The following is a 26,815-nucleotide window of genomic DNA, read 5'->3' as shown; positions in this document are numbered from 1 at the left end:
AAAGTGTCTTTAATGTTCCACATTGGTTTAAAATTTGGCCAACGCTTGCGAGTCTACTCAAATCATGGCTAAAAGGATTTCAGATCCGAGTGAACAAACAACTTTACTTATCATACGTTCAAAATTTTGTTTTTTAGTTTTTTAGGGAGGTGTATTGAACTTGATATTTTAGGAGATTTTAGAGTATTCTGAAATCTTCTGTTATTTAATTGATAATTTTTAAAAATCATCTGAAATCCTATGTTATTGAATGTGAAATTTATAAAAACCATTCAAAATCATTTACAATTTCTTGTTATTCAATCTATAATTTACAAATCTCATTTCAAATATACTGTTATTCAAAATACCCCAACTTTTTTTTTAAAAACTTCTGAATGGGATTCAGGAAGATTTTTCTAACATACATTTTTAGTTCAAAAATATGATTTACAAATCCCACCTTTAAAGGTGAAACTTTGGAAGATTTTTATAAAAAAAGCTCCGAAGCAATTACAATTTTTTTTGAAAATACGTTCTCCATGGACCATGGCTCCATCTCTGCAACTTGTCTTCTCGTACTCTCTCTCTCTTTCTCTCAAATACATACATAAAGAAAAAATTCCCAAATTTGTCATCCAGCCCATCATTGAATAACTGCAATTCAAAATGTTCTCTCGGCCACCTTCTGAGCGGAGCCGTCGACGGTGACGGTCACAACCTTTAAGTGCTCGAAGTGGGAAGCTTAATTTGGTCAAAAGAATCGCTCTTTTCTCCGAAAAAGAATGTCCACATCTGGGTTTAGTATGTGCATCGCTCTTTTCTTGCTTCTTCTCTTGTTTTTTTACTCTCATTGAGTATCTTCTGCAGACAATTCTTAAGCAGGTGGTTAACGTATAATGAAACTGAATATTATATCATATAGAGATAAAGAGGGAGACGTCATGTACTTTCTTTTATTCCTGAAACTTCCAGGTTCATGAAAATGTTTACCACATCGAATTTCAGCATTTGTTTTCTCAAACATCAAATGCTTCGCTACCTACTTTAATATTCTTTCAACTATTCTATCACTTTAATCAAATAACATAACTGAAAACAGAAACAACAACATATTCTTTAGATATTTGTCAGACATTGATCATTATATGTGGTGCAGTTTTTCTTGTCTTTGCCAACAAACGTGATTCTGCTTACGATCTCTTTTTTTTTTTTTGTTTTACCATATAAATATCCTAAAATCACCTAAATTTAATAACTAAATCTCACTAAATTCCAGTTCTCAAATCTCAACAAATCCTAAAATCCTACCAAATCTTCTAAAATTACAGTCAAATCTCTCAAAATTCTAAAATATTAAAATTCCATCAAATCTCTTAGAATATCAAGTTCAATACATCCCCTTAGTTGAACTAATAATTTTATTGAATGTAAAAAATATTTTAAAATTTATAAAACATTATGAATGTTTAAATTCTATAATTTTAATATATATATATATATATATATATATAATAGCATCTAAACATTAGAAACATTAAAATATTAGTAACTGTTAAGACTTTACAAATTTTAGGTCTACCTTCCACAAATCATAACTGGGCCAATATTATACAATGCTAAAGCATTGGTTTTTCAGGGCAAAGGTATATGCAATAACATTTCATGTCTCCTTTTGTATTTACTTGCTCACAAATACCGGTTCCTTTCCACGTTCTTGTACACACAGATTTACATTCTTCAATAGGACATGTCCCTTGTTTATTTGAAAAAATCTTATGACAATGTGTCATCGCATTCAGTGACACTCCTTTCCCTGTAGTATAAAAAGCATAGAATCTTAGTCTTTATGTACATTTAAAAATAATATAATTTTGATTCATTGACTATTCTTAAATGAAAAGTATAATTAGATTAAGCACTTACAACTCATAAGTGATTAACAATAAGTGGATTGACTAATGTTCTTATAAGTTATTTTACATTTTTTTGAGATGAGATTACATCATATTTGTTACCCATAAACCTTGACATATTCCGTCATGTGTTTCCAGCGAGATCATGTAATATATTTTACATAAGATAGTTTCATGCTATTAAAATATAATATGATATTTGTAATTGATTCAAAATAATTATACAAATGTACCTTGAACAAGAAGGATGTAAATAGTGAGAATGGCAAACAAGACTTGAAAGAATTTCTTCATCTGTGGTAATACAAGACTTGAAATATAATGAGATGTTCTAAAAATTGCAAAGAACATGTATACATATAAATATATATAGTTGTATGTATTCAATATTCCTATCATATTCAACCAAAATTGATTCAATTCCATTTGAAATGATTTTTTTAATATAATTATTATTCCAAAATTATTTCTAATTTAATAGGATATTGTTTTACACTAATCCAGATTTTTTGCTCATTCTGTATTTAAAAACCTTTGATTTTTTTTCTCCATTATTGTAAAACACTGGAAATTGATTGGCCATGAATTTAATAATGTATCTTGTTCCAGTTTATTGTACTTTCATAAATTATTTTATTTATTGTATATCTCTTATTCTTAACTTTAAGTTTAATTACTTTCAATAATGATTATCCATCTACAATATTTTAAAAATTTTTACGAATTTTTTTTTTGTGGTTATTTTTGTGTGTTTTGTTTATCTTTGTGTCATGTTCTTTTAAGGGTCGTGCGGCTTTTACCGGTGAGGCGGCAACATATATGATACGAAACCAACAACTTAATAATATTTAAGGGCGAAGAACGGGCAATAGTCACTGATTCAAAAGAAAATGTTCATATGTTGTGTCGTTGTTATTTCTGATAAATTTGGAATCATGATATATATAATGACTACGTTGGTTAAAAAATCATGTTTGATCTTAAGTCGTAAAACACACGAAATTTAAACAAATTCCATTTTAAATAGAGTTATTCTTTTTAATTAAAATATTCCTCTCCAGTATGAAAGGGGAAGTAAATTTACCATGATATATAAACAAATTTTCTCACGTAAAATTATTTTGCCTATATTAAACCTATTAACATTCTACAAACTCATAAACACATCGTGCAGTTTAATTATGATCAATCTTCACTATAAATCTTTTGTTTGTCAAATGGGAAGATAAATTCTGAGATTAAAAAAGAAAAGAAAAAAAAGTTATGTGACAATAAGCGGCGGAGATGACGGTATATGGTTGCGACTTGCGATGGTCCAGTGGAAACATGTGAATATATGTGAGAGGATTTAAAGACAGGTTGATGAGTAATTTTGTCTAATATAGAAGGGTATAATAGTAGTTGAAATATTCTAATAGAATGAGATCTACACTCAAAAAACGCAACACCGTCCCAAACTTCAACGAATGTGTCGGCGTCAACGACTCACTTTAACGTGAATGGTAATTTAAGATCAACGTAAATTTTTCTTCAACCGCTAGAAATCTCAGCTAAAACGCAGTTTTAGATCGCTGGACGCTAAAATATTAAACGACTTAACAAAAATCAAAACTTTATATATCCAGAAAAACTAAGGATTTGCACGAAACAATTCAAGAATCAAGATTCCCTCAAGCTTTCACATATATCCGTACCTCAAATTACATAATTAAGAAACAAAGAGAAAAGTAGTAATTTATTTAGTATTTTTTAGCAAAGGCATTGATCAAGGCTAAGGCGTTGCTAGTTCCTCTACCCAAATTCACGATCCTGGACCGGACCGAGTTCTTGATCCGGCCATCCATGATTCGACCCGCGAACCCATCGGAGCAAGTGTTGGCATTAGTCAAAGCAGCGCTGGTCCAAGTCTGAGCGTTGCTCATGTGGAACCAGAACTGGTCACGACCTTTAGCACTACCACACATCTTCATTTCTTGGATGGACTTGGTCAAACGGTCAACAGTGTCATTGATCTCCTCAAGGCAGTCCCTAATGGCTTGAACCTCTCGTTTCCTGAGACCCTTGAAACGGGCCAAGCGGGAGACGAAGAGCTTTGTGGATTGGGCCTGGCTCACGGTCACGGTGAGTGCGGTCTCAGCTAGACGTCGAGGGCTTGTTTGGATGGAGTTGGCGTAACTGGAGAGAGAGTTGACGCATACGGTTGGGTATGTGGTGGCTTTGCAAGAGGATTGCACGAAGTTTATTGCGCGTTTCGAAGCGGCTACGGGGGCTGAGGACGCGGTGAGCATTGTCGTGGATAAGAGGGTTAGAAAGAGAGCGTAGAATATTTGTTTTGCCATTGCGTTTGAAGTGTTTTGTTTTAGATAATTTGATTGTGGAGAAGTAAAGGAGTTGGGTTTTGAGATTTTATAGAGGTTTTTTTTTTTCTCAGAAATATCATATTATTTATTTAAGACTGATCAATACATAATTGTTAATGGAGCCATAAAGGCTTGTTTACAGATTCAGCATAAAAAATAGAAGAATTACATCCATACTGTGCTAACAGATGAGCGGACATATTATCAGATCTTTTAGTAAAGGCAAAGTTAACAGACTTAAATTTTGAAATCCAAAACCTTATATCAAGTAGGATGTTTATTAACTGTTTGTGTCTCATTTTGCCATTGATGATCTTTATTAAAACTTTACAATCTCCCTTTAAAATTAACGAAGTGTATCCTCTGACCCAAGATTGTTGAAGAGCTACGAGCATAGCCTTTGCTTCCGTTTCCAATGGCGAAGACGTATGTGATAATCGAGTTGCACCCTAAGCCAATGTCGATCCCATGTTGTTTCGTATAATCCAACCTCCTGTGGCTTCATGATTAAGATTATTGTATCCAGCATCAAAATTACATTTCACGTAGTCAACGTTCGGTGGTCTCCATCGATGAGTATTTCGATACCCATCTCTTCTCTGGATATGATTATCCATCTTATGGGTGAGATCATAGAATTGTTTTGCATCACTTTTTGCCCATAAGACAATTTTTTATGGACTTTCTCTATAGTTATTGAAGATATTGTTATTCCTTGCTTTCCAAATTCTCCATAATAAACAGATTGGTACCATAGATTCAGCATTTGAAGTTGCACAATTTAGGATTGAAGTAATGATATTAGAAATATTCTCTTCCACATCATTCACTAAATTTGCTATGTTTATGTGAGAAGTACTGGAAAAACGCCAAACCATAGTTGCAAAAGGGCATGTGAATAATGCATGATTGATCGTTTCCTCTGCTTGCCGACATCTAGAACATATCGTATCCAAATTCATACCACGCGATCGTAAACTTGTTAATGTTGGAAGACTTCTTGAAATAATTCGCCAAAGGAAGTGTTTTAGTTTTGGAATTACAAGTAGTCTCCAAATTTTGTTTTTAAGTTCAGGTGCCCCATGACGTATATCAGGAGGAATATCACTTGAAAGGGGATCATGCATCAATAGCCAGTAGCCTGATTTAACTGTGTAATCGCCCGACGTACTATAGTTCCATATGAGTTTATCCGGATGATCTACTTGTGATAGAAACAGATTTTGTGTTTCCATAAAGTCTTCTGGTTTGATTTGTGTTTGGAGTTTTGCCATGTCCCATGATCTAACTTGTCCCAAAAATGTCATGAGAGTGTTTATAGTTCTGTTGTTTTCAATATTGACAGCTGCAATTGGTCTTGGGGGATGTGTATCAAGGACATTATCAATGCCTATTCTTGCCGTTTTGCCATCTCCGATATCAAATCTTGACCCCTTTTTTATGAGCGAGATGCCTACCAGAATGGATGACCAACCATAAGATTGGTTCTTCTGTGATTTTGCTTCTAGCACCGTTGTGTCTCTGTAGTAGCGAGCCTTCATTATCCTTGCAAATATTGAATTTGGATATTGGATTAGTCGCCAAGCCTGTTTAGCTATTAGAGCATCATTGAATTTTTCAAGGTCCCGGAAACCAAGACCCCCTTCTTTTTTCGAATATTGAAGTTTTTTCCAAGCTATCCAGGTGATTCCCCTTTGTTGAGCATCTTTTTCCCACCAGTATCTCATAAGTATTGATTCAATATCTGAAATCACACCTTTAGGGAGTTTAAAACAAGACATTGCATACACTGGCATGGCTAGTGCAATTGACTTTAGCATTATTTCTTTGCCTGCTGGAGATAGTCTTTTTGCAGTCCAACTAGATGTTCTCTGTTTCACATTTGTGATTATATACTCAAACATTTCTTTCTTTTTTCTGCCAAACTGTTCTGGCAAACCCAAGTATTTGTCTCCACCTTCATGATTTGGAATATCTAGTATCACTTTCAATCTGTTCTGTGTTGAACTATATACACGGGAACCAAATGTTATCATAAATTTTGCCGTATTGATTTGTTGACCCGAATAGTATTCGTACACATCAAAAACATTTTTCATTGCTTTGCAGTTTTTTCTATTTGCTTGACAAAAGAAAAGACAGTCATGGGCAAATTGGAGATTTTATAGAGGTTTATTAGTACGTACGTTCTCTTAATTTGTAGTACGTTTGGTTTTTCGTAGGGTTTATAATATTAGTATAATTAATATGCTTGACCTTGACTCTTGGTTCGGTTATTTTTTTCCAACTGGGGTCAATTATTAGTTGGAATTAACCAGAATATTCGCAATTATATTTATATATTTTCTCAGTACCAAAAGTAACATGCGAATGAAAAGAACGATTTATAGGCCTTTCCGTAAAATTTCATCAGAACGGACTTGTCGTGTGAACATAGTTTTATCTTTTGTATTTGTTTTTACTGTGAATATGAATAACATTATCATCATAATTAGTCACAAATATGTAAGGATGGGATCCCATGTAAGTCGACATATTAATGGTACTATCACGCAAAGTACGTATATCTTTCGCCTTTACTTCAATATATCAAAGTATTTTATATTCATCAGGCAACTAATAACAAGAAAGAGAGAAATAGGGTTGGGCAACTAATAATATAATACATAAGAAATGGAGAGTGGATTTGAACCTGAAAAGAAAACATTCTAATTGCAACAATATAATTAATGTACAATTCTAATTAGTCTGGTCCACGTCCAGATAGATGCTATTTAACCACATTAGGCGACTAATGTATCCCATTATTCACAAAAGGATGTACAAAATTATAAGATAACATAGAATAAGAGATGCGATGTTAACAAATTCACATATAAGAATAATGTTCATTTGGCGATTAATTAAATGTATCTTATTATTACTATACATTTTTTTTTTAAGGTAAACTACATAAGATAATTATTGCTTCGGGTGGGGCTCTCAAAGACTGTCGGCCATGAACTTCAACTTCTTCACAACTTTGTTAAATATACACACACTATATATATAACAAATTATATAAATTTGGGAGCTGGGACTTGGTTTCACATGCACTTATCTGATATCTCAGTGCTCTTTTTCCAAAATTTTAAAGAGTTTCACACTTACCCATTTTTTGGGTCAACTCACACTTACTTTCAATCCTCTTTCAATCGTCAAATTTAAGATCGTCCACACCTGTCTCAATACTCTCTTTCAATTGTCAAAATGTTGAAGTTTCACATTCCGTTTTAAATATTTGAAGAAAGTTTTTTCATGCTATTAGCATTGCTTTATTAAACGTATCTTAAAATTTATTGGTTCCCTTTTCGTACCAAAGACACGTCAAAATTAGGAGAAGACAACGATAGTTATATGCACGTGACGTGATGCGTCAATTGTGATCCATAAGTTTTTTTAGGCCACGAAATTACCATACGGCCGACATATATCACTTTGTAGTTGATGTATTAAAATTTCAACTCTTAACATTTTACTCGAAAATTTAATACTCTTACTGAACTTCATTTTTGAGTATAAGAAATGTTCTCAGAAATTAAGGCACGGCAAAATGGGATGAAAATAACGATTGTTTTATATGAGCGTGATGCGTAAATGCGATCCATAAAGTTGGGGTTACTAACTTCCATACTGCCCATACCATACCCGGCTATATAGATTCGAAACTGATATATCAAAACAGAACTGTATCAAAAACTCAATTCTTATCTTATCTATCTCATTTTTTATTTTCAGTCGACAACAAAATAAATATCACTTTGGTACCCTGTTTTCTGCATAAATATTGTGTTTCTTCATATTTGACATAACTCGAACGGTACATATGGAGGCCAGTGCCACATGTTCACGTGGACGTGAGTATTGATCACATTATTTTATTTTTATGTTTTTTGACTAGGAAGTTTGATCGCATTATTTGTCACATGCATGTCAATGTTAAACTAGGTAATTACATACGTCATGTAGGAAGTAGGAAAAATTCATTTTAAACTTTGTAGAGAATAAAAGCTAATATCTTAGAGAAAATTAGCTATTAATAGGGGACACCATCTTTTTTTGTTGGTACGGTTTAGGCATCAGATAACTTCATACCGACCATGCCAATAACTTCTTGGATTTAAGTTTGGATGTGAAAGGTAGTTGAAGCTTTGAGATTTTTGTTGGATTAGAGATGGGGATTCGTTTACTCTCTTTTTTTTGGGTATGATAATTAGACAGACAAAGACTTCAATTTTATAGAATCTCCTTGGTCGCAACATTTACTCAAGTCCTTGTCTCAAAATCGTGGCATATCTTTTCCTCACATAGTCCTCCTTATGATTATCGAGGTTGGGTCTACTTTCATTCACTTTCTTCTTAGCATATGAAACTCACATTCATCAAATTCTATTTCAGCCCATGATCCACTTGCTATGGAAACATTTTGAAGCTTCATGTTGCACCCTCTCGATCCGCTTGTAATAAACTGCTTGGCACGACGCAAACACGACCCATTTCCTACTCATTCGTATCACCGCCAAAACATCGAGAATACTCTAGTGTCACAACTTTGAAAAGTTTGCTGTCATATAAACAAATTAATCCCACTAATATATTCTGAATATTACCATTCCCTTTTGTATCAAGAAATCACTTCTACAAAATTTTTTGGAGTTGATGCTAACTGTATTAAGTATAAAACCAAAACACAAAAAGAAAAGAAAACATGTAGAGCGGGCCTAACAGAACAGGTTTAGCAACAGGCCTAGATTCAAAAAACCAAACAAAACTATTGTGGTCCGGAAACAAAAAACGACGACGTTTCAAAATATTGGAAAAAAAATAAAAATGAAAACATTGAAATAAAAACCCTAGATAATAAAGGTTTCTCTTCTCTCTCAACGCCCCTCCGCAGCAGTTGCAGATTAACCTGAACGGCGAAAAACAAAATCCTCTCCGGCCAAAACGGTAAAATTTCATAGTTCTTCTACTTCATCTTTCGTAGGACATAAGATGTTGGGAGATTTGTTTTAGTTCTGTGTTGATTGAATCTGTTACTTATATATATATATCTGTGGGTTCTGCAGAGTGATTGTAACAAAAAGATGGCGTATCAAGCGATGAAACCCACGAAAGCTGGTTTGGAGGAACCCCTCGAGCAGATTCATAAGATCAGAATCACTCTTTCTTCCAAGAATGTCAAGAACTTGGAGAAAGGTTTCATCTTTTTCGCTTCCTTAAGCATCCTTTGATTCTCTGTTTCAAGTTTAATGAGATGTCTCTCTCCTAGTCCTAGAGAATTTTGAGTTTTGGTATATAGATTCGTTTTTTGGTTGAAGCTCTCTGTTCAGTGTTTAGAAATTAGAAATGTAGATAAACCGATCCCAAAATGTTGCAAGATTCAAAGAGCTTTAAGAGGATCTAATACTGAATAGTCTCTCTGATGCATTTGTTTGATTGACTAGTCTCTGTTGCGTTTGTTTGATTAGTGTGCACTGACTTGGTCCGTGGAGCTAAGGACAAGAGACTTAGAGTTAAGGGACCAGTGAGAATGCCCACTAAGGTTCTTAAGATCACCACCAGAAAGGCACCTTGTGGTGAAGGTAACTCTCACATCATAACCTCTACTTTTAACATTTTACAACTCTACAATGTTGCTAAACTCAAGATTTGGCTTGATATATACATCATTTCTAATTTTTGAAAATCTTGGAACTGATTCATGGTGTCTTTTTGTATCAGGAACCAATACTTGGGACAGGTTTGAACTTAGGGTTCACAAGAGGGTGATTGACCTCTTCAGCTCCCCTGACGTGGTTAAGCAAATCACTTCGATCACAATTGAACCTGGTGTCGAGGTCGAGGTCACTATTGCTGACTCTTAGACGAACACTTGTTCTAAAACCGCTTCAAGAAAGATAGAATGTATTTCATCGTTTCTGGTCCTACATTTTTGTTTCTGCTTAGCGCAACCTTATGTCTTGGCTTTTGATAGTTCTGAGGTGGTTTTGTCAATCATATTATTTTCATCTATTGAGAGACCTTAATGAACCATTTCAAGATCTTGATTTCATACATAATTTCATTTTGTTACTCTAAAAGAGTAAATATTATCTTCAATGTGGTAAACGGAAATAGACCAATGGTCTCATTTTACATGAACCATAATCTTCAACATCCCTGAACTGATGTAGATGATGTAGAGAGATATGTATAAGGGTAGTATAAAGAACCAGAGATTACACTGTATTTTAAGTTCATTTGGTTCTGGATTCAGCTCGCCACTCTACATCAGAGAGTGACACTTTCATACATTTTTGGTTATTATGTATGATTGGCGATTTAAAACAAGGAACTCCAAGCTTCACCTATCCAAATGAGGTCATGTTCGTTTCTTCATTTAGATTCAACATCCATATGCATCCTCAAATTTTGAACCAGGTTTTTTTGCATCGGGCAGTTGTATCGCAGTACAAAGTTGTTCGTTCGTCAAAAAAATTTAGATGCAATCTTATATCAAAATCACTTAAAGTGACATTTTGTAAGCTAATGAGATTTTCTATCGATCAAGTTACTTTTTTGAAGTATCAAACATTTGCGGTTAAAAAACTTATACGTCACAAAATGCGTTTTCCAAAGATAAAAAATTCAACAATTATACGTCTTATTGAATAATAGCAATCATTGCAACACAACACTTGAGACTAGAGATTGGTATGATCAATCACGCTTGAAATAAGGTTTGAGATAACTAACAAATAGATAGTTGAGTACGTAGTCAACGATTTCGGGACATACATTTTTCATAACAAACACCCATTTCATCCAAGATGGCTCCTCTATGTATGTATCTCCTCTGCCAATACCTCTGAATATTGATTTTGCGCATTTACTCACTGATTCTGATAGAAGAAAATCTGAACCATACTATATTTTTCAAGAAAGCAAACAAAAAGACATAATTAGTAAAGTATCACATGTATACATATTATGGTAGAGATTCATGTACAAGTGTTTTTCTTACTTACCTTTTCTAAACAGTGAGGAGTGGTCATATCTGTTGATATAACTCCTGGAAGAACAATTGTTATTTTGATATCCGGACTGAGCTCTATTCTTAATGTCTCAAAGAATCTTAATAAGGCTGCTTTGCTTGCCTACGAAAGTAACCAAGTAACATCAATACTAAGTTAAAAAAAAAAAAAAAAATTGTTTGTGCTATTTAAAGAAAAATCTTACTGAATAGATGCTTGCCAATGGCAAAGGTATATTTGCTGAACCTGAGGCAATCACAATGATTTTTCCTTTGCTCTTTCGTAGATGAGGAATTGCAAAATAAGTGCTGTATGTTGTTCCCCAAAAGTTGACGTCCTTCGTGTACACACAAATTAGAGAAGTAGTTAACATAGAGTTTGCTTGATTAGAAGAATAACCAATATGTATATCTACAGTTTCATAATTTAGTAGTTAATATAATATTTTTTGTCTAAAGAAATTAATAATTTATGGAAATACCATCAATAGAAGGTTGTTACGAAAGTTACCATTATAGGATTAGCATCTTGAATTTGAGTGAAATCTTCGAAAAGAACGGTTTGAAATACACCAGCATTGTTAATCAGGTGGTCAACTGTCCAAATATGATAACTTGATTAGAAGAATATGTATATATATATATACAGTTTCATTATTATTTATGTTGTATACATATTAAAGTTAATTATAACTTAGTTTGGAATTGTATGTAACAAAGTGGAACAAAAGTATACGTACGTTTTCCGAAGTGATGAACCGTCTCATCGATGAACTTCTTGCAGTCCTCAACCTTAGCAACATCACCAAGTATGATAATGACATCTCCCGATCCTAATTGGCGTGATGTTTCTGCTACTATCTCTAGACGATCTTTTCTTCGAGCAACAAGAGCTAAACATGCTCCTTTCTTGGCGTATTCGTATGCCACATGCTTTAGTTTTTTTTTTTTTTTTTACCAACCCAACAAAACAAACATAAATAATCTCAACTAATATACTAACATATCAATTTATGTGGATCTACTGTATTTAAATGTATTATAGTATATGATGCTTTAGAATTATTACAAGTAACGATTTACAGCTCACTACTGATAATCTAGCTATATCATCAAATAAATTATCTATGTCTTTTAGTACACATTTAATTTCAAGAGACTCCACGACAATTTAGGACCTCGAAACCATAAACATATCATCAATTCACGTGGGATTCTTTATTACACTACACACATATATACACATATAATTGAATGAGTAATATATAGAATAAGAAATAGCAATATATCGTTCATAAGATATGGATTAGTTTTTTGAGGAAAACAAAATATAGTTATATATCCGTCGTATACATGGAGTTCATATACAGTAGATGATCAGATTATCCAACAGCACACATGATTACGAAAGATTAGTAATTAAATCCGCATACATGTAGATTTTTTTTGCAAAAGTTCTACAAAAATTATGTCTTCTCGACTACTAATCGTAAATTACTTGGTATTGGTCAATAAAAATAAATAGAAACTCACTTAACGCAAAAATAAAATAAAACGAATTGAACATATATGTTAACAAAAGGCCATATAGCATTCAAAGCTAACTAACCTCTCCGATGCCAGAAGAAGCTCCGGTGATGAGAACTACTTTTCCGGCTACGTTTTCGAAGCGAAGGTACTTATGAAGACAACGAACAAGTTTGACCAAAAGATAAAATGGATAAAAGAGGAAGAGAAAGATGATAGTAAGAGGAGGAACAAGAAGATTGAGAATGCTGGTAAGCATATCCATGTTGTTCTTTGGCAGAACCAATGCCACTACTTACTTTACCACTCTACTTGTTTATGGGTAGTTCTATTATAAATGTTCGAACTTTCACTTTACAAAAATAGTCTATTTTAATAGAGACAAAAGGAGACGAAATAGATGCAAAAGTGGAATTGGCTGGTGCACCTACCTACTTGAACTTTTAACGACGTATAGGAGATATTAAAGTGTTGAGCGATTTGAAAGTATATCAAAACTTAATTATATAAATATTGTTAGGAGTTAGGACTGTAATGTTTAGTTATTTTATAAAATATTAATTAATAGAAATGTTTTTTCTTAAATCCCATTAACATATAACGTAGGATATTTTACTGTTTTTTTTTTTTTTTTTGAAACATACGAGTTTTGTTCAACGTAAAACGAATGTTTTTGATGCGCTACTAAAAATCTTATAGTTTCCGCTCGAAAGTTAATGTTGAGCATAGACAACATAAAATATATTTATGTCGGATTTTGTTTATGAACACATGTGAAAGTGACATTCATGAATTAAACATTATGATTATTGCTCATGTATCGCTATAATCCATTAGTCAATAGCATATTTCAACTACGCACGTGTTCGAGGCAAGAGTTTTGGGGTTAATGACGTATCGACTCCATGTTTCGAACTCTGGGGACCAAAAGACACGTGAAACTTTGACACCGGTCAAAACGTTTTTGTTGGGACAACAAGAGATTTGCATTGTCAACATGATTAATTAAATTTTCACATTGCATGAATTCGAGTACAAAAGAATTTAACATCTCACTAGAGTACAGAAGTGTATGCTTCAAAAATACAAAAGAATTTAGCATTCCTCTAAACGATGTAGGTAACATTGGTACGTCTAGAAATCTTTGTAACAACGGGACTACTTTGAAACGATTGCCTTTCAAGGTACATAGTTGACCTGAAATGGAACTGGTACACGAAGCCCTTTTACCTTGCAATTCATACCAAGCAAACACATTTATGAAGTCAAAAACAACAAACTGACAATACTTCAATTGTAAAACAAACCTTGAGAGCAAACAATAAAATTATAAAACATGCTACAGAAACAAAAACATTAAACGGAGTTAAGATAGGAAAAACGTTGTGGTGTGTGTCAGATAACAAAAGACTCAGCAACGGCTTTAAAAGCCTAAGCCAGGGATAACTGTATTTTGATTTTTGTTTCTCATCATTCACAACCACCACACAAACATTGTCAAACAACAAAAACCAAAACAAACTTCAGAAATAAAACAATCAAATAAGCCTCAGACCGTCCTAGTCAAGTAAGATGCTTTTCAACACTCAAGTTTCAGCAACCATATAATCTAATCATCACAGGCTTCCCAACCCAAAAAAACAAAACTTTAAAATCAAAAACAGTGGAAATCATCAGATCTTCCTATACAAGAGTTATTCATAATACTCAGAAATCTCTGAGCATTCAACAACTTGGCAAAGTGTTCATCATTTGAATCCCATTGAAAATAATTTACAAATTCAAAAAATATTGTTCCCCGACGTCCTAAGAAACATCATTGAAAATTTGAAGAACAGGATAGCGAGGGAAACTAAATTTGCTGTAGGCTAATACACTTCACAACAAGCTTCACATATCAAAATTATTCAAAGCATGAATCTTTATACAAATGTAAAAGCCACCCTAAAACCCTAATACACAATCAAAATCTAAACAAGGTAAGAACTCAGTCCCTTAGATGTTCATAATAATGCGATCATTACCGCAATCATTACAGGTCTGTAAACTGACTCATCACTGTTCTTCCCACACACAAAAAAAGACAAAACCTAATAAAGAGGAGATGTAGCTGCTCAAGTAATGCTTCCTAATCAGTAGTATCAATACTAGAATTAACAGTACTGATTACTCAAGTGATTAGAGAGCGATTATATAGAACTAAGAGCAACACGATTCATATTGCTTCAAGGGAACGAATCATATGGGAACGGACAAATCCACATCGACTATCTGATGAAGCCATATATAAAATATTCCAGATCTACGAACTAACATCACATCAAGAACAAAGCTAAGACATTGATTCGGAGACAAGCTATAATAATGAACCCTAAAGGATGAATCGGCTGAAGAAGTGTGAGATGAATTAGGTTTGGTGTGTGGAAGTGTTTATATAGGTTTATATGTCGGTATTGGAGATTAGGGTTTTTTAAGGTGGCCGATTAAATGACGAAAATAGCCTTGGGCTGAAGTTGTGTTAGATCCTTTTTTTGGTTATTTGTGACGGCCCTGTATTGAAGGTGTTTGTCTTTTATTTGAAGCCCAATTTTGTATTGATATTGGTTTTTTTTTTTATTATTTTTTGTTTAATGTAGGTTAGAATTTATATAGCAAATTTAAGGAAGTTATTTGGAAAATGATTTTCAAGTTTTTTTAAAAAATTGCATAATATTTTCGAGGTTTGATTACTACTTTAACCCACAAAATAAAACAACATGTTAATGTATCCGATGACAGAATTATGTAATTGTTATTTTTTATACGTACAGTGGCAAGTTATTGAATCAAATTCAAACAACAATTGTGTATGAGAGCGAAGCCATTTTTCATCAACCATGAAAGAAACAATTTCACTTGTAATTGTGTTAAGAGTACCATAGGCACCACTAATGTAAATTACTAATCAATTTTGTTTAAACCGTGGACACTTTGTTGTTAATTTTGTTTGGTTCACTTGTGCAAACTTTTGGAAGTTTACATTGGTGAACATGTCAATGTCATTATCCGGCTGTCAATTATCTTAAATTTGGGAAAACATTGTTATTAATGAAATTTTTAAACTATGTGAGTTTCCGTGTAACATATCTGTTGAACGATCAAAGTAGATCTCGACTCATTGTCTAGTCACCATATACATGGAAACGTGATGTTTTTGCAGAATGTACCATCTCGTTGCAAGTCTTTAAGCTGCAGAGTCCGAATCAAGTGCATGTTGTAATTATTCAGTGGACCTGAGTTTACATCCCCCATTTGAAGAACAGAATATTCTGATCGAGATAAAATACAAATACATAATCATATAAGACTATACTATTTGTATCAAATGATTTAAAGTACACCAAATATTACTGAATATGGTGTTACGTAAATCCGGGCCATATTCTACCAACATTTGTTTCCATTGTAAAATTATAAATACAATTCTACGTTCCTTTTCGAGAAAAAATAAAAATAAATTCAACAGTTTGAATGGATTAAATATCTGTTTGATAAAAGAGGCATTAGTTTGACTTTTATAAAGCAAAAATAAATGGATATGACTCATATATGACTGTATGACATAGTATATATCGTATATCAAGAAGAGCTGAGAGATCTGAAACTTGGCCGTGTCGCCGCACCCCACTAAGGGAAAAGTAATTAATCTTCAATACAGTACAGTGAGATCGAATGGACTCCGCAACGGTGGGACGAAGCTTTTTTTTTTTTGGTATCAGTGTTAAGTAACTAACTTTGATATTGGGTTTCTTAATTGATAAAGAAATAGTTTGCAACAATATAACTCACAAAGAAACAATTATATTGAATTTCAAGGGGAGAACCCGAAAAAAACCCAGCTAGCTATGTCTGGATCGTTTTGTCCGAAGAGGAGTCCCAGTTCTAGAAAAGCAAGTTACCGGTACGTTTATAAAATGGCATGGCACGGCCGTGTGGTAGCGTCTATTTCTTACTAGCCAGAGAGCTCGTAGATAAATGATTTGCCAGACTAGAATCGTGACCACATGAATGACGAATGACGAGTCGTTTACTAATTGTGTCCAACCTTATTATAACCGTGCTAATCTCTTCTTTCTTTACAGTATTTTTTAACTAACGTGATTTTCTCTCTCACAATCCCACTTACTTTAATTAAAATTTGACCTGATTTACATAATTAACTATCGATGAGGCTTTGTGAGCACAATCGGCTAAAAACCCGAAAAATATAGGTTATCTATTTTTTTTGGACGTTTAATACTTGTAGTTACTAAATTGGATAAAAAATAGATAATTTAATTTCCGTTGTCTTTTAAAACTATCATTTTATTTGTAACGGTAAATTCATACTTACGACTTAACAGTCGTTAACTTTAGTAACGAAATTGTTAACCACAATTAAAAGATAACTTCACGTGGTTAATTGGTCGTAAACAAAGACACCGATGCTCTCTGAATATTCTCCCAAATCAATTTGGGATCTTAGAACCCTAAAAGACAATAAAAATTTTGTTCATTCATTATCCTAAGAGATTCTTTCAGCTGCTTTATCTCATCTCTCGCCTCTAGTAAGCTCACCTTTTGCCACCCATATGGCTTATGTTCATCTGCCCAACTGAAAAATCCATGAACAACACATTTATAGAATTTTTTATGCAAATTGTCATTGATCCATGACTTTGCAACAGTCATAACTCTACTACAAGTGCTGCAAAGAGAATTCCAGCTTCGACTCGAATTCGCATCAGACCATGAACTTTGGCTTACTATTCTCAAAAATTTGAAGACATTTGAGAAGAATTTTTTTGCCTTTTAGGGTTCTAAGATCCCAAATTGATTTGGAGGAAAAATAAAAGGGCAACAAAGTCTTTGTTTATTACCAATTAACCACATAGTTCTTTTTTTAATCCTGTTTAACAATTCCGTTATTAGAGTTAATGACTGTTAAATCGTAAGTATGGATCTACCATTATAAATAAAATGATGGTTTTAAAAGACAACGAAAATTAAAACCATGTATTTTTTGTCCAATTCAATAACTATAGGTATTAAACGTCCAAAAACCCGAGCACAAGGTGTTCAAAAAGTCTTTACTTTCAAAATGACGTTTGGTTAACACTGTAGGGTACCTTTTTAACTAATTTTTTCTTTTATAAAAAAATATACACAATATTCGCGTTTTGTTTTTTTGCATTTTACATTATAATATTTGACTAGAGGATGTTATAAAATCCACAAAAGTAATTGTTTTGCTACGATCCCTATTGAGCTTAATTAACTAAAAATATATAAATGATAAAATTATTATAATTTATTTTTTTTAACAAAAAAATTGAACGATTTGACTCAGTTATATCAATCTCGAAAATGCATGCGAGTAATTTAAATCCTTACTCCATCGGATGAAAAGCAAGACATATATAAAAAGGGCTCATGCACACATATATATATTTTCCATGTAGCCTAACGGATTGTAATAACATTGTCTATATGCATGTCACCGTTTGGATTCAAGCCTAGTTACATTAACATAAGATCAAAGTGTGGGAAGATTCACCAAACAAACAATTTATACGTCATCTCTTTTTATCTTCTTTCTAAAATATAAGAATCTTCTTTCATTCTTTTTGTTTATTTGATAACAAAACTTGCTTATACACGTCATGGGTCTTCCAATTATTAGCGTCATTCAAGCTTGTAATGATAAAACAATAATAATAGTTACATCCCTAAATCAACACGACAACACCATATCATTTTTACTATTTTTCTATTATATATTTTCTTCGTTAGAATCCCAACTAGTTGGAGATGTGGTTTTACAGTGTTGGTAAAAAAACTAAGGTCAAAATGTAGTATCTCGCGATTGGGCTTGCTTACCTCAAGAATAAAGCAATCCCGATCTTTTTCGTTTTGGCCAATCAAGAAAAAACATGTCGATCTGTTTTTATTTTGCTCAATAATTATGATATATTTTTCTGATTTAGCATTATCCAAATTCGAAGGTTGTAAAGTGAGATTCATCCTCTCGGCTCTAACCCTTGCACATTGTAGCATCGTGTGAGGCATGTGCGATGCCTATACATAGAATAAACATGTGATTTAATTTATAATATTACATTTATGGATACACTCGAATACGGAATAGGTCTACTTTGTTCATTTCCGGAAGTATCATATGATACAATATCTCTTATATAAATTGTTATATCTCGTTCTCAAGTTTCGGTATCGAATGGCGACCAACCACGACACATGTCTAAAGCAGGGTTAATAATAAAACAGATAACAAAGACCTTTGTTTATGTTGTTTAGTAAATGTATTTTCAAATTTTAAATAGAACCATCTTCTCACCCTTGCATATTATAATTCTCAATTTATCAGTATAATATACTTATCACAAAGACATTTGTTTATATCATTAGTAAATGTATTTTCAAAATATGATTAGTAAACAACCACACCTTAGTTTCATAGTTTGTCATCATATAGGGTCTTGTTTTAATTCACATTTTGTATGATGTTATTATTAACTCAATCCCAAACTTGATAATATGTGTGTGCACTAATCACTATTATAGACCATATACATATTAGTAATTTGTGAAACAATATTGAATATTAAACCTCATCAATAAGTAATTTACTTGTTATAGTTTTTATCTCTTAAGTCTTAACGTTACTTATCAATTATCATTTGCATGTGAAAATGTATTTACTCTTTCAAACAAACACTATGATAAAAACAGTTTTATCTATAATCAAAATACAAGTGACCCCACCACCATCGTGATAAAACGTGTACGGCTCCAAAGAAATCAGAACGGTTCCATTGGACTATTCATACACCGTCAGATAAGTACATATCCACTTGCTGACTCAGCCCGGATAAAGCTAAACCGGAGTTTACCCCACCGTGAAAAAACTAGAGAAAACCGATCCAGAACGTAAAAAAAAACACACACACATCGGAGAAGTCGTAAGAAGGGTTAATTAACACGTGGAAACAGCTGGTCAGAGTTATCCGGTAACTTATCCGGTTTCAGGTAATACAAAAGTTTGGTCCCTTAAGGCACGACTCATTCAGAACCAAAACGCGACATCACGGCGCCGTATAGTGTCTATAAATAGAGCACTCGGTCGTAGAGAAACAAGACATCAGAAAACTCAAATATCGATAAAACACTCTCACTACGTGCAATTTTCTCCTTTCTCTTCCTCGACATCTGTCTGTTTTGTTGTTCTAATTTTTTTTTGGGTTTTTGATATCCCATCCTCCCTAAAGTTTCGGAATATCCTGTTTTCTTTTTCCTCATTCTTTGCGATCTTTCATTTTCTTCACCTAACAAAAAAATAAAAAAGGAAACATGTGTGGAATACTTGCCGTTTTAGGATGTTCCGATGATTCTCAGGCCAAGAGAGTTCGTGTTCTTGAGCTTTCTCGCAGGCAATACATTTTTTTCCTCTGTTTTTTTCTTTTGGGTTTTTGTCACGTTAAAACATTCTGAATTCTGCAAATCAACGTTATGATTAGTTTGATGTTTTACATAAGACATCGTATGTTTTGTTTCATTTAAATCTCACCAAGATTTATGTGACAACGATAACTTTGTAGTATATAATCAACATTTTTTTTTTCCTTGGGACCTTTTTGGCGAACGTGACATGAACAGTGATGGTTGATCAAATCAAACGTCACCCTTTCAGTTTGTATGTGTGCAAAAAATTCTAACGTTTGTTTGTTGGTGGAATATTTCCAAGAAAATATCAAACTTTGGTATCAGAAATGGTAGAATATATGGTTTGAAATTCAATAAATGTAATCGTTTTGTTTATTTTTTTTTTGGTTATAGATTGAGGCACAGAGGACCTGACTGGAGTGGGTTATATCAGAACGGAGACAATTACCTGGCTCATCAGCGTCTTGCTGTCATCGATCCTGCCTCCGGTGATCAACCTCTCTACAACGAGGACAAGACCATTGTTGTCACCGTACGCTTCTAAATTTGTATCAATAGAGAGTCATAATTATAACTCATTTGATATTTTTGAAACTGAAACTTTATTCTGTTGTTGTTTTGAAGGTGAATGGAGAGATTTATAACCATGAGGAGCTGAGAAGACGTCTGAAGAATCACAAGTTCCGTACTGGTAGTGATTGTGACGTCATTGCTCACCTGGTATGTTCGTGTGTGATAACGTTATGTTTGCTTTTGCTAAACTGGTTTATCAAGTTTTGATTTGAGTTTGATGTGTTTTGTGGGATTGTAGTACGAGGAGTATGGTGTGGATTTTGTTAATATGTTGGATGGAATCTTCTCCTTTGTGTTGCTTGACACACGAGATAATTCCTTCATGGTGGCTCGTGATGCGGTTGGTGTTACTTCTCTCTACATTGGTTGGGGATTAGACGGATCTGTGTGGATATCTTCAGAGATGAAAGGCTTAAACGATGATTGTGAGCATTTTGAAGCGTTTCCTCCAGGTCATTTTTATTCAAGCAAACTAGGAGGGTTTAAGCAATGGTACAATCCTCCTTGGTTCAATGAATCTGTTCCTTCAACGCCTTATGAACCTCTCGCGATTAGACGCGCCTTTGAAAACGTAAGAAAACATACCCTTGAACAAATTAAAAGGTCTCGTACTTTTGTTTTGAAGTTTGTGGTGTGAGAGATTAATGTGTTTGTTTTTGTTATCTACAGGCTGTGATTAAGCGATTGATGACTGATGTTCCATTTGGAGTTTTGCTCTCCGGTGGTCTTGATTCTTCCCTTGTGGCCTCCATCACTGCTCGTCACTTGGCCGGTACTAAGGCTGCTAAGCAATGGGGTCCTCAGCTCCATTCATTTTGCGTCGGTCTTGAGGTATGATATAGAACAGAGTTGCTCTGTTTTGAAGACAGAGGTTGGATGAGATATAAAGTCATTTTAAAAATTTGAAACTCAAACTTAGAATCATTTTGTGGTTGTTCTGTTAGGGCTCACCGGACTTGAAGGCGGGGAAAGAGGTGGCTGAATATTTGGGGACGGTGCACCATGAGTTCCATTTCACGGTGCAGGATGGGATCGGTGCGATAGAGGATGTGATTTACCATGTTGAGACCTATGATGTGACTACAATAAGAGCGAGCACACCGATGTTCTTGATGTCCAGGAAAATAAAGTCTCTAGGAGTTAAGATGGTTCTCTCCGGTGAAGGATCTGACGAGATCTTTGGAGGGTATCTCTACTTCCACAAGGCACCTAACAAGAAAGAGTTTCACCAAGAAACCTGTCGCAAGGTATCTATCTATTCAAGTTTAACCATACAAAATGATATCATCCAAAACTTAGGTCTTTAACTTACTATTCTTGGACGATGCCTTGCAGATCAAGGCTCTTCACAAGTATGATTGTTTAAGAGCCAACAAATCTACCTCTGCCTTTGGTCTAGAGGCCCGTGTTCCTTTTCTTGACAAAGAATTCATCAATACCGCCATGTCTCTAGACCCTGAATGCAAAATGGTAACTACAAAACTAGATCACAAACTCAATTTCACAATTTAACGTACACATGTTTGAACAACTTTTCGGTATGGTCTTTTAGATCAAGCCAGAGGAAGGGAGGATTGAGAAATGGGTTCTTAGGAGAGCCTTTGACGACGAAGAACGTCCTTATCTGCCAAAACACATTCTCTACAGACAGAAAGAGCAATTTAGTGATGGTGTCGGCTATAGTTGGATTGATGGCCTCAAAGCTCATGCTGCTCGAAATGTACTCACAAATAGATCTCATATCTCCTCTAATGTGCTAACATCTGGATTCAGGTTCAGGGTCTGATAATTTTATGTTCTGTTTTAAGGTTAATGACAAGATGATGTCAAACGCGGCGCATATCTTCCCTCACAACACTCCAAACACTAAAGAAGCTTATTACTACAGAATGATCTTCGAGAGGTTCTTCCCACAGGTACTTTATAAATCTCCATGGTGTAGCTGAATCTTCCATTTTTGTTTTAATAGATTCACAAACTTTTGTGTTACGTTTTTTTGTAGAACTCTGCAAGACTAACTGTTCCTGGAGGTGCAACCGTGGCTTGCTCGACAGCAAAGGCAGTGGAGTGGGATGCAAGCTGGTCGAACAATATGGATCCATCAGGAAGAGCCGCCATCGGAGTTCACCTTTCAGCCTACGATGGCAGCAACGTGGCATTGCCCATGCCACCGCCACTTAAGGCAATCGACATGCCGATGATGAGGGGTCAAGGAGTTGTGATTCAGACATAAGTTTGAAAGGGGAAAATGGAGGAACTGTGTGTTTAATTATCTTCCCAATGGGTGAAGTATTTTGTATAATTTAATAATAAGATTATGCTATTTTCTTTTTCCTATGCAGATTTGAATGTATAAATTATCTTGTAAAAATTTGTTTATGGGTAAGATTTAGAATGTACCGCTTCTATGAAGTTCAATGTACATCAATCTTTGTATCAAATTATCAATTATATGATGTTTAATTTATTGATCGGCCTAAAATAACACTTGTTCTTTTCTCACAAATCACAAAACTTTTCATGATATGTGTGAGGGAATATATAATCATTGTACCTCTCTATTTCACATTTTTGTAAAATATAACTAAAACTATTTTTAGTTCTTGTAGAGCTTGTAAAGACTTTTGGTTGTAGAAACTTAAACGGTAAAAATTTTAACTTTTAAAATTTGATTGGTAACAAATACATTTTTCACAGTTTTATAATCATTATAAATTCGTGTTAAAAAGTTATTTTTACATTTTTATATATTTTGAAAACAATATTTTTTTTTTCATTTCTACCTTCTTATAAACAATGGTTATAATTTATTGCGTTTTATTTTTATCTTGAAAACAATGTTCCAATCTGAAATTTTTTTTGTTTGCGTTTGGTTTTTACGTTTGTTGGGGGTCCGGATTTCTTATTTAAAATAAGGGGGTGATAAAGTATAATAAAATTGAAATATTGGACGTTATCATCAATTTAAAGTTTAAACCAGTTTTTGACTAGGATAAAGATATTCTAGCTTCCAAACAAACACAATTTACATTGTCTTCCCCGATCCATCTCACACTTCTTCAAAATTCAACTTCATTCCCTAGATTTCCCCATGCAGCGAATTCATCGTTAGTTTCATGTCTCACACCACTTCTGTTTTAACCATTTTTCAATTTTGCAGAAGTTGAGTGGTGTTGGATTTGGAAACACTATAGAGATCAACTTCGGTGTCTCCTGCTCTTACGAGTAACTTTCGACTTCTTTTACAAGTCATTGGCTTTTTCACCACTTTATGTGGTCTAAATGGTGAAACTCATCACTTTTTCATTTATTCTTTAGCTGCATCAGTTCTTGAAATGATCAGATTCTCAGCAGAACTCTTACGAAACCATTCCACTCTAGAAGGTTTCTAAAACCCGTACATCAAGCTCCTCTGTTAACAGCTGCAAAAAATGTCCTTTGACAATATTGGTGGTGTTGGTGCTAAGACAAAAAGCAAAAACAAACATAGCCCAAATTATATCTAGCTTGAAAGCCTATTATATCCGTAAAAGTTATTTTAGGACAAACATAGGTCCAAATGATTGTAATAGGCTTTTTAGGACAAACATAGGTCCAAATTATATCTAGCTTGAAAGCCTATTATATCCGTAATAGACTTTTTAGAACAAACATAGGCCCAAATATGATTATTATAAACATATTAATTATCTTCCAACCAACATATGACCCATTAGTAAAACTAAATATTCAAACGATTCATAAATTTTATCAATAATCATATTTAAACACTTATACTACACATGTTAAAAAAAAAAAAGACAAAAAGCAAACCATTTTTATTAAACAAAATTTGAAAATTAACAATATAAGACTTACATGAGTGATAATTTACCATAAAAATTTATGGCTTGAGTTACATCCAAATAATATTATAAACAATTACATTTATAACATTTGAAATAATATGTTTTCCAACTCGTGCTGTAGCACGGGTCCAAATCTAGTATTATTAATATTTTAAAAATCTTCTAACTTTTTTAAAAGATGAAATATTTATCATATTTAAACTTTATAAATTTGAAACTTCATAAATGTTTAAATATTTTTAACATTTTATAAAATTTAACTTTTAAAAAATATAAATATTTACAATATAGAAATATTTCTAATATTAGACCTTTGAAAAATCTTTAAATTAAAGAACGAGAATAAACCAAATAAAAGTTTTTTTTAAGTTTGAATGCCCGATTAATAAAGCTTTTTGTATTATGAATCATTTTGGTCTCTTTTATAGTATGACTCTGAACCATTTCCCAATTTTTTTAGGCTATGTGGGATATTGTACTAGTAAATTGAGTAATATATGTCCGTTTCTAAAATTTGTATTACATCATATACAGGAAAAAATCACAATTTTATTTAAGATAATTCAAGATAATTTAAATATAAAATCAAATAAAAATGAAAAGGAATTATATATTTATGTTTGAATGAGGTAGAAAGATTTTCTTATTTTTTTTAAATCTTACCTATAGTTAATTTTAAAATTTTTGGTAACTAATATTAAAGTCAATGTATTAAATGTAAAAAATTTCCAAAACTGATTTTTGAGCAAAAACTGCTGCAAAAATACTAGTATAGATAACCACCGGTACACCCCAGAGCAAGTTTTTTTGTTTTTTTTGTTAATGTACTATTTTAATACTAATTTTGCTAATATACTCTTTTGTTAATTTTAGTGATTTAATATATAAATCAGGGTATACCGCACAATAATTTTTCTTTACTACAATCTTAATTAAATCAGTTTGATTCGACATATTTTATATTGGTGTTGTTAAAACATTAAAATGCGGATTTAACCCGTATTGAAATATCATATTATTGATAGTTTATTTTTTAATATTATTAATTCAATCTTGTAATGTCATATAACCCGTTATATAATATAACTCGTTTGTGTAATTTTAAAAATTTAATATGTTTAAAGATTTATAATTTTGAACTTTTTTATTAAGTTTAGATTTATTAGTTATAAATTATAAACTTCTTAAAATTTTATAATTTACTATATACAGTAAAATTACTATAGAGGTATGTTGAACACACACTTTTTATATTAATTGAGTAATATATGTTTGTTTAAAAAAATTCAAATCACAATATATGCAGGAAAAATATAACTTTTTTTTTATTAATTTTATGTATTATATGATGATTCACTACATTTAAATTTTAAAGTCAAAAAGAGATGATTAGAGAATATTTTTTTTTAATTTGGAAAAAATCTTCTAAATCTCTTTATTAATTATAAAACATTATATATATGGATATTTAAAATTATTTAATTGTGTTTGGTTATAAAGATAGTAGAGAAAGTTAACAAAACTTGTTTGGATATGAATATAAGCATTAAATAACATTCAATGTAAAAACTTTCCAAAAAAACATTTTTGAGCAAAAACTGCTCCAAAAATACTATTATAGATCTGGGAAATTGAATTAAAGTAAAATATAAAATTAAAAATAAAAAAATAAGCAAAGAAACATAAGAAAAGAGTATCCTAGCAGTAGAACGAGTCTCTAAAATATATTAATTAAATATATAATATAATTTATTGGTTATTTAAAATTAAAATTTATATAAAAAACCAATAAAATGTTGACATGTGTGATTGATAAGTTCTCATAGATTCTCATCTGAAAATCCATTCCCTTTTTTCTCTCATTCTTTTAATTATTGATGACAGATTTGGAGAGAAACCACCACTATGCATGCTCTAACTACAATTTAGGCATTGATAAATAGTCTTCTCCTTATCAATAAGATCCTGAATGACACAGAGAGCTCCTGCTTGAGCATATTGGCGAACAAAATGAAAATCAAAAGCAATATGTTTCATCTTTGAATGAAAAACGGGATCGACGACGAGATATGTAGTACC

General features: G+C 32.7%; 4 protein-coding genes across 4 annotated transcripts; 2 read left to right on the top strand and 2 right to left on the bottom strand.

Moving 5' to 3' along the window:
* On the bottom strand, positions 3,488 to 4,311 carry LOC104790946 (21 kDa protein-like). Its single transcript, XM_010516742.2, has one exon. The coding sequence runs from the start codon at positions 4,232 to 4,234 to the stop codon at positions 3,635 to 3,637; it is 600 nt and encodes a 199-aa protein (XP_010515044.1). The 5' UTR covers positions 4,235 to 4,311; the 3' UTR covers positions 3,488 to 3,634.
* LOC104790945 (40S ribosomal protein S20-2) lies at positions 9,139 to 10,356 on the top strand. Its single transcript, XM_010516741.2, has 4 exons — positions 9,139 to 9,244; positions 9,364 to 9,493; positions 9,766 to 9,879; positions 10,019 to 10,356. The coding sequence occupies exons 2-4, from the start codon at positions 9,382 to 9,384 to the stop codon at positions 10,159 to 10,161; spliced, it is 369 nt and encodes a 122-aa protein (XP_010515043.1). The 5' UTR covers positions 9,139 to 9,244; positions 9,364 to 9,381; the 3' UTR covers positions 10,162 to 10,356.
* LOC104790944 (11-beta-hydroxysteroid dehydrogenase-like 3) lies at positions 10,924 to 13,251 on the bottom strand. Its single transcript, XM_010516740.2, has 6 exons — positions 12,919 to 13,251; positions 12,050 to 12,242; positions 11,821 to 11,906; positions 11,516 to 11,647; positions 11,305 to 11,433; positions 10,924 to 11,203 (listed from the first exon to the last, which is right to left on the bottom strand). The coding sequence occupies exons 1-6, from the start codon at positions 13,099 to 13,101 to the stop codon at positions 10,997 to 10,999; spliced, it is 930 nt and encodes a 309-aa protein (XP_010515042.1). The 5' UTR covers positions 13,102 to 13,251; the 3' UTR covers positions 10,924 to 10,996.
* Positions 19,997 to 23,355, top strand: LOC104790943 (asparagine synthetase [glutamine-hydrolyzing] 1). The gene is made up of 10 exons (XM_010516739.2): positions 19,997 to 20,302; positions 20,709 to 20,847; positions 20,940 to 21,035; positions 21,127 to 21,459; positions 21,558 to 21,719; positions 21,833 to 22,135; positions 22,224 to 22,358; positions 22,441 to 22,608; positions 22,697 to 22,804; positions 22,891 to 23,355. Exons 1-10 carry the CDS (start codon positions 20,223 to 20,225, stop codon positions 23,119 to 23,121), a joined length of 1,755 nt encoding a protein of 584 aa, XP_010515041.1. The 5' UTR covers positions 19,997 to 20,222; the 3' UTR covers positions 23,122 to 23,355.

This window comes from Camelina sativa, chromosome 6, assembly GCF_000633955.1.
Source record: "Camelina sativa cultivar DH55 chromosome 6, Cs, whole genome shotgun sequence".
Classification (NCBI taxonomy): domain Eukaryota; kingdom Viridiplantae; phylum Streptophyta; class Magnoliopsida; order Brassicales; family Brassicaceae; genus Camelina; species Camelina sativa.
Note: the sequence above shows the minus strand (reverse complement) of the source record. Positions and strands in the feature narration are given on the sequence as shown.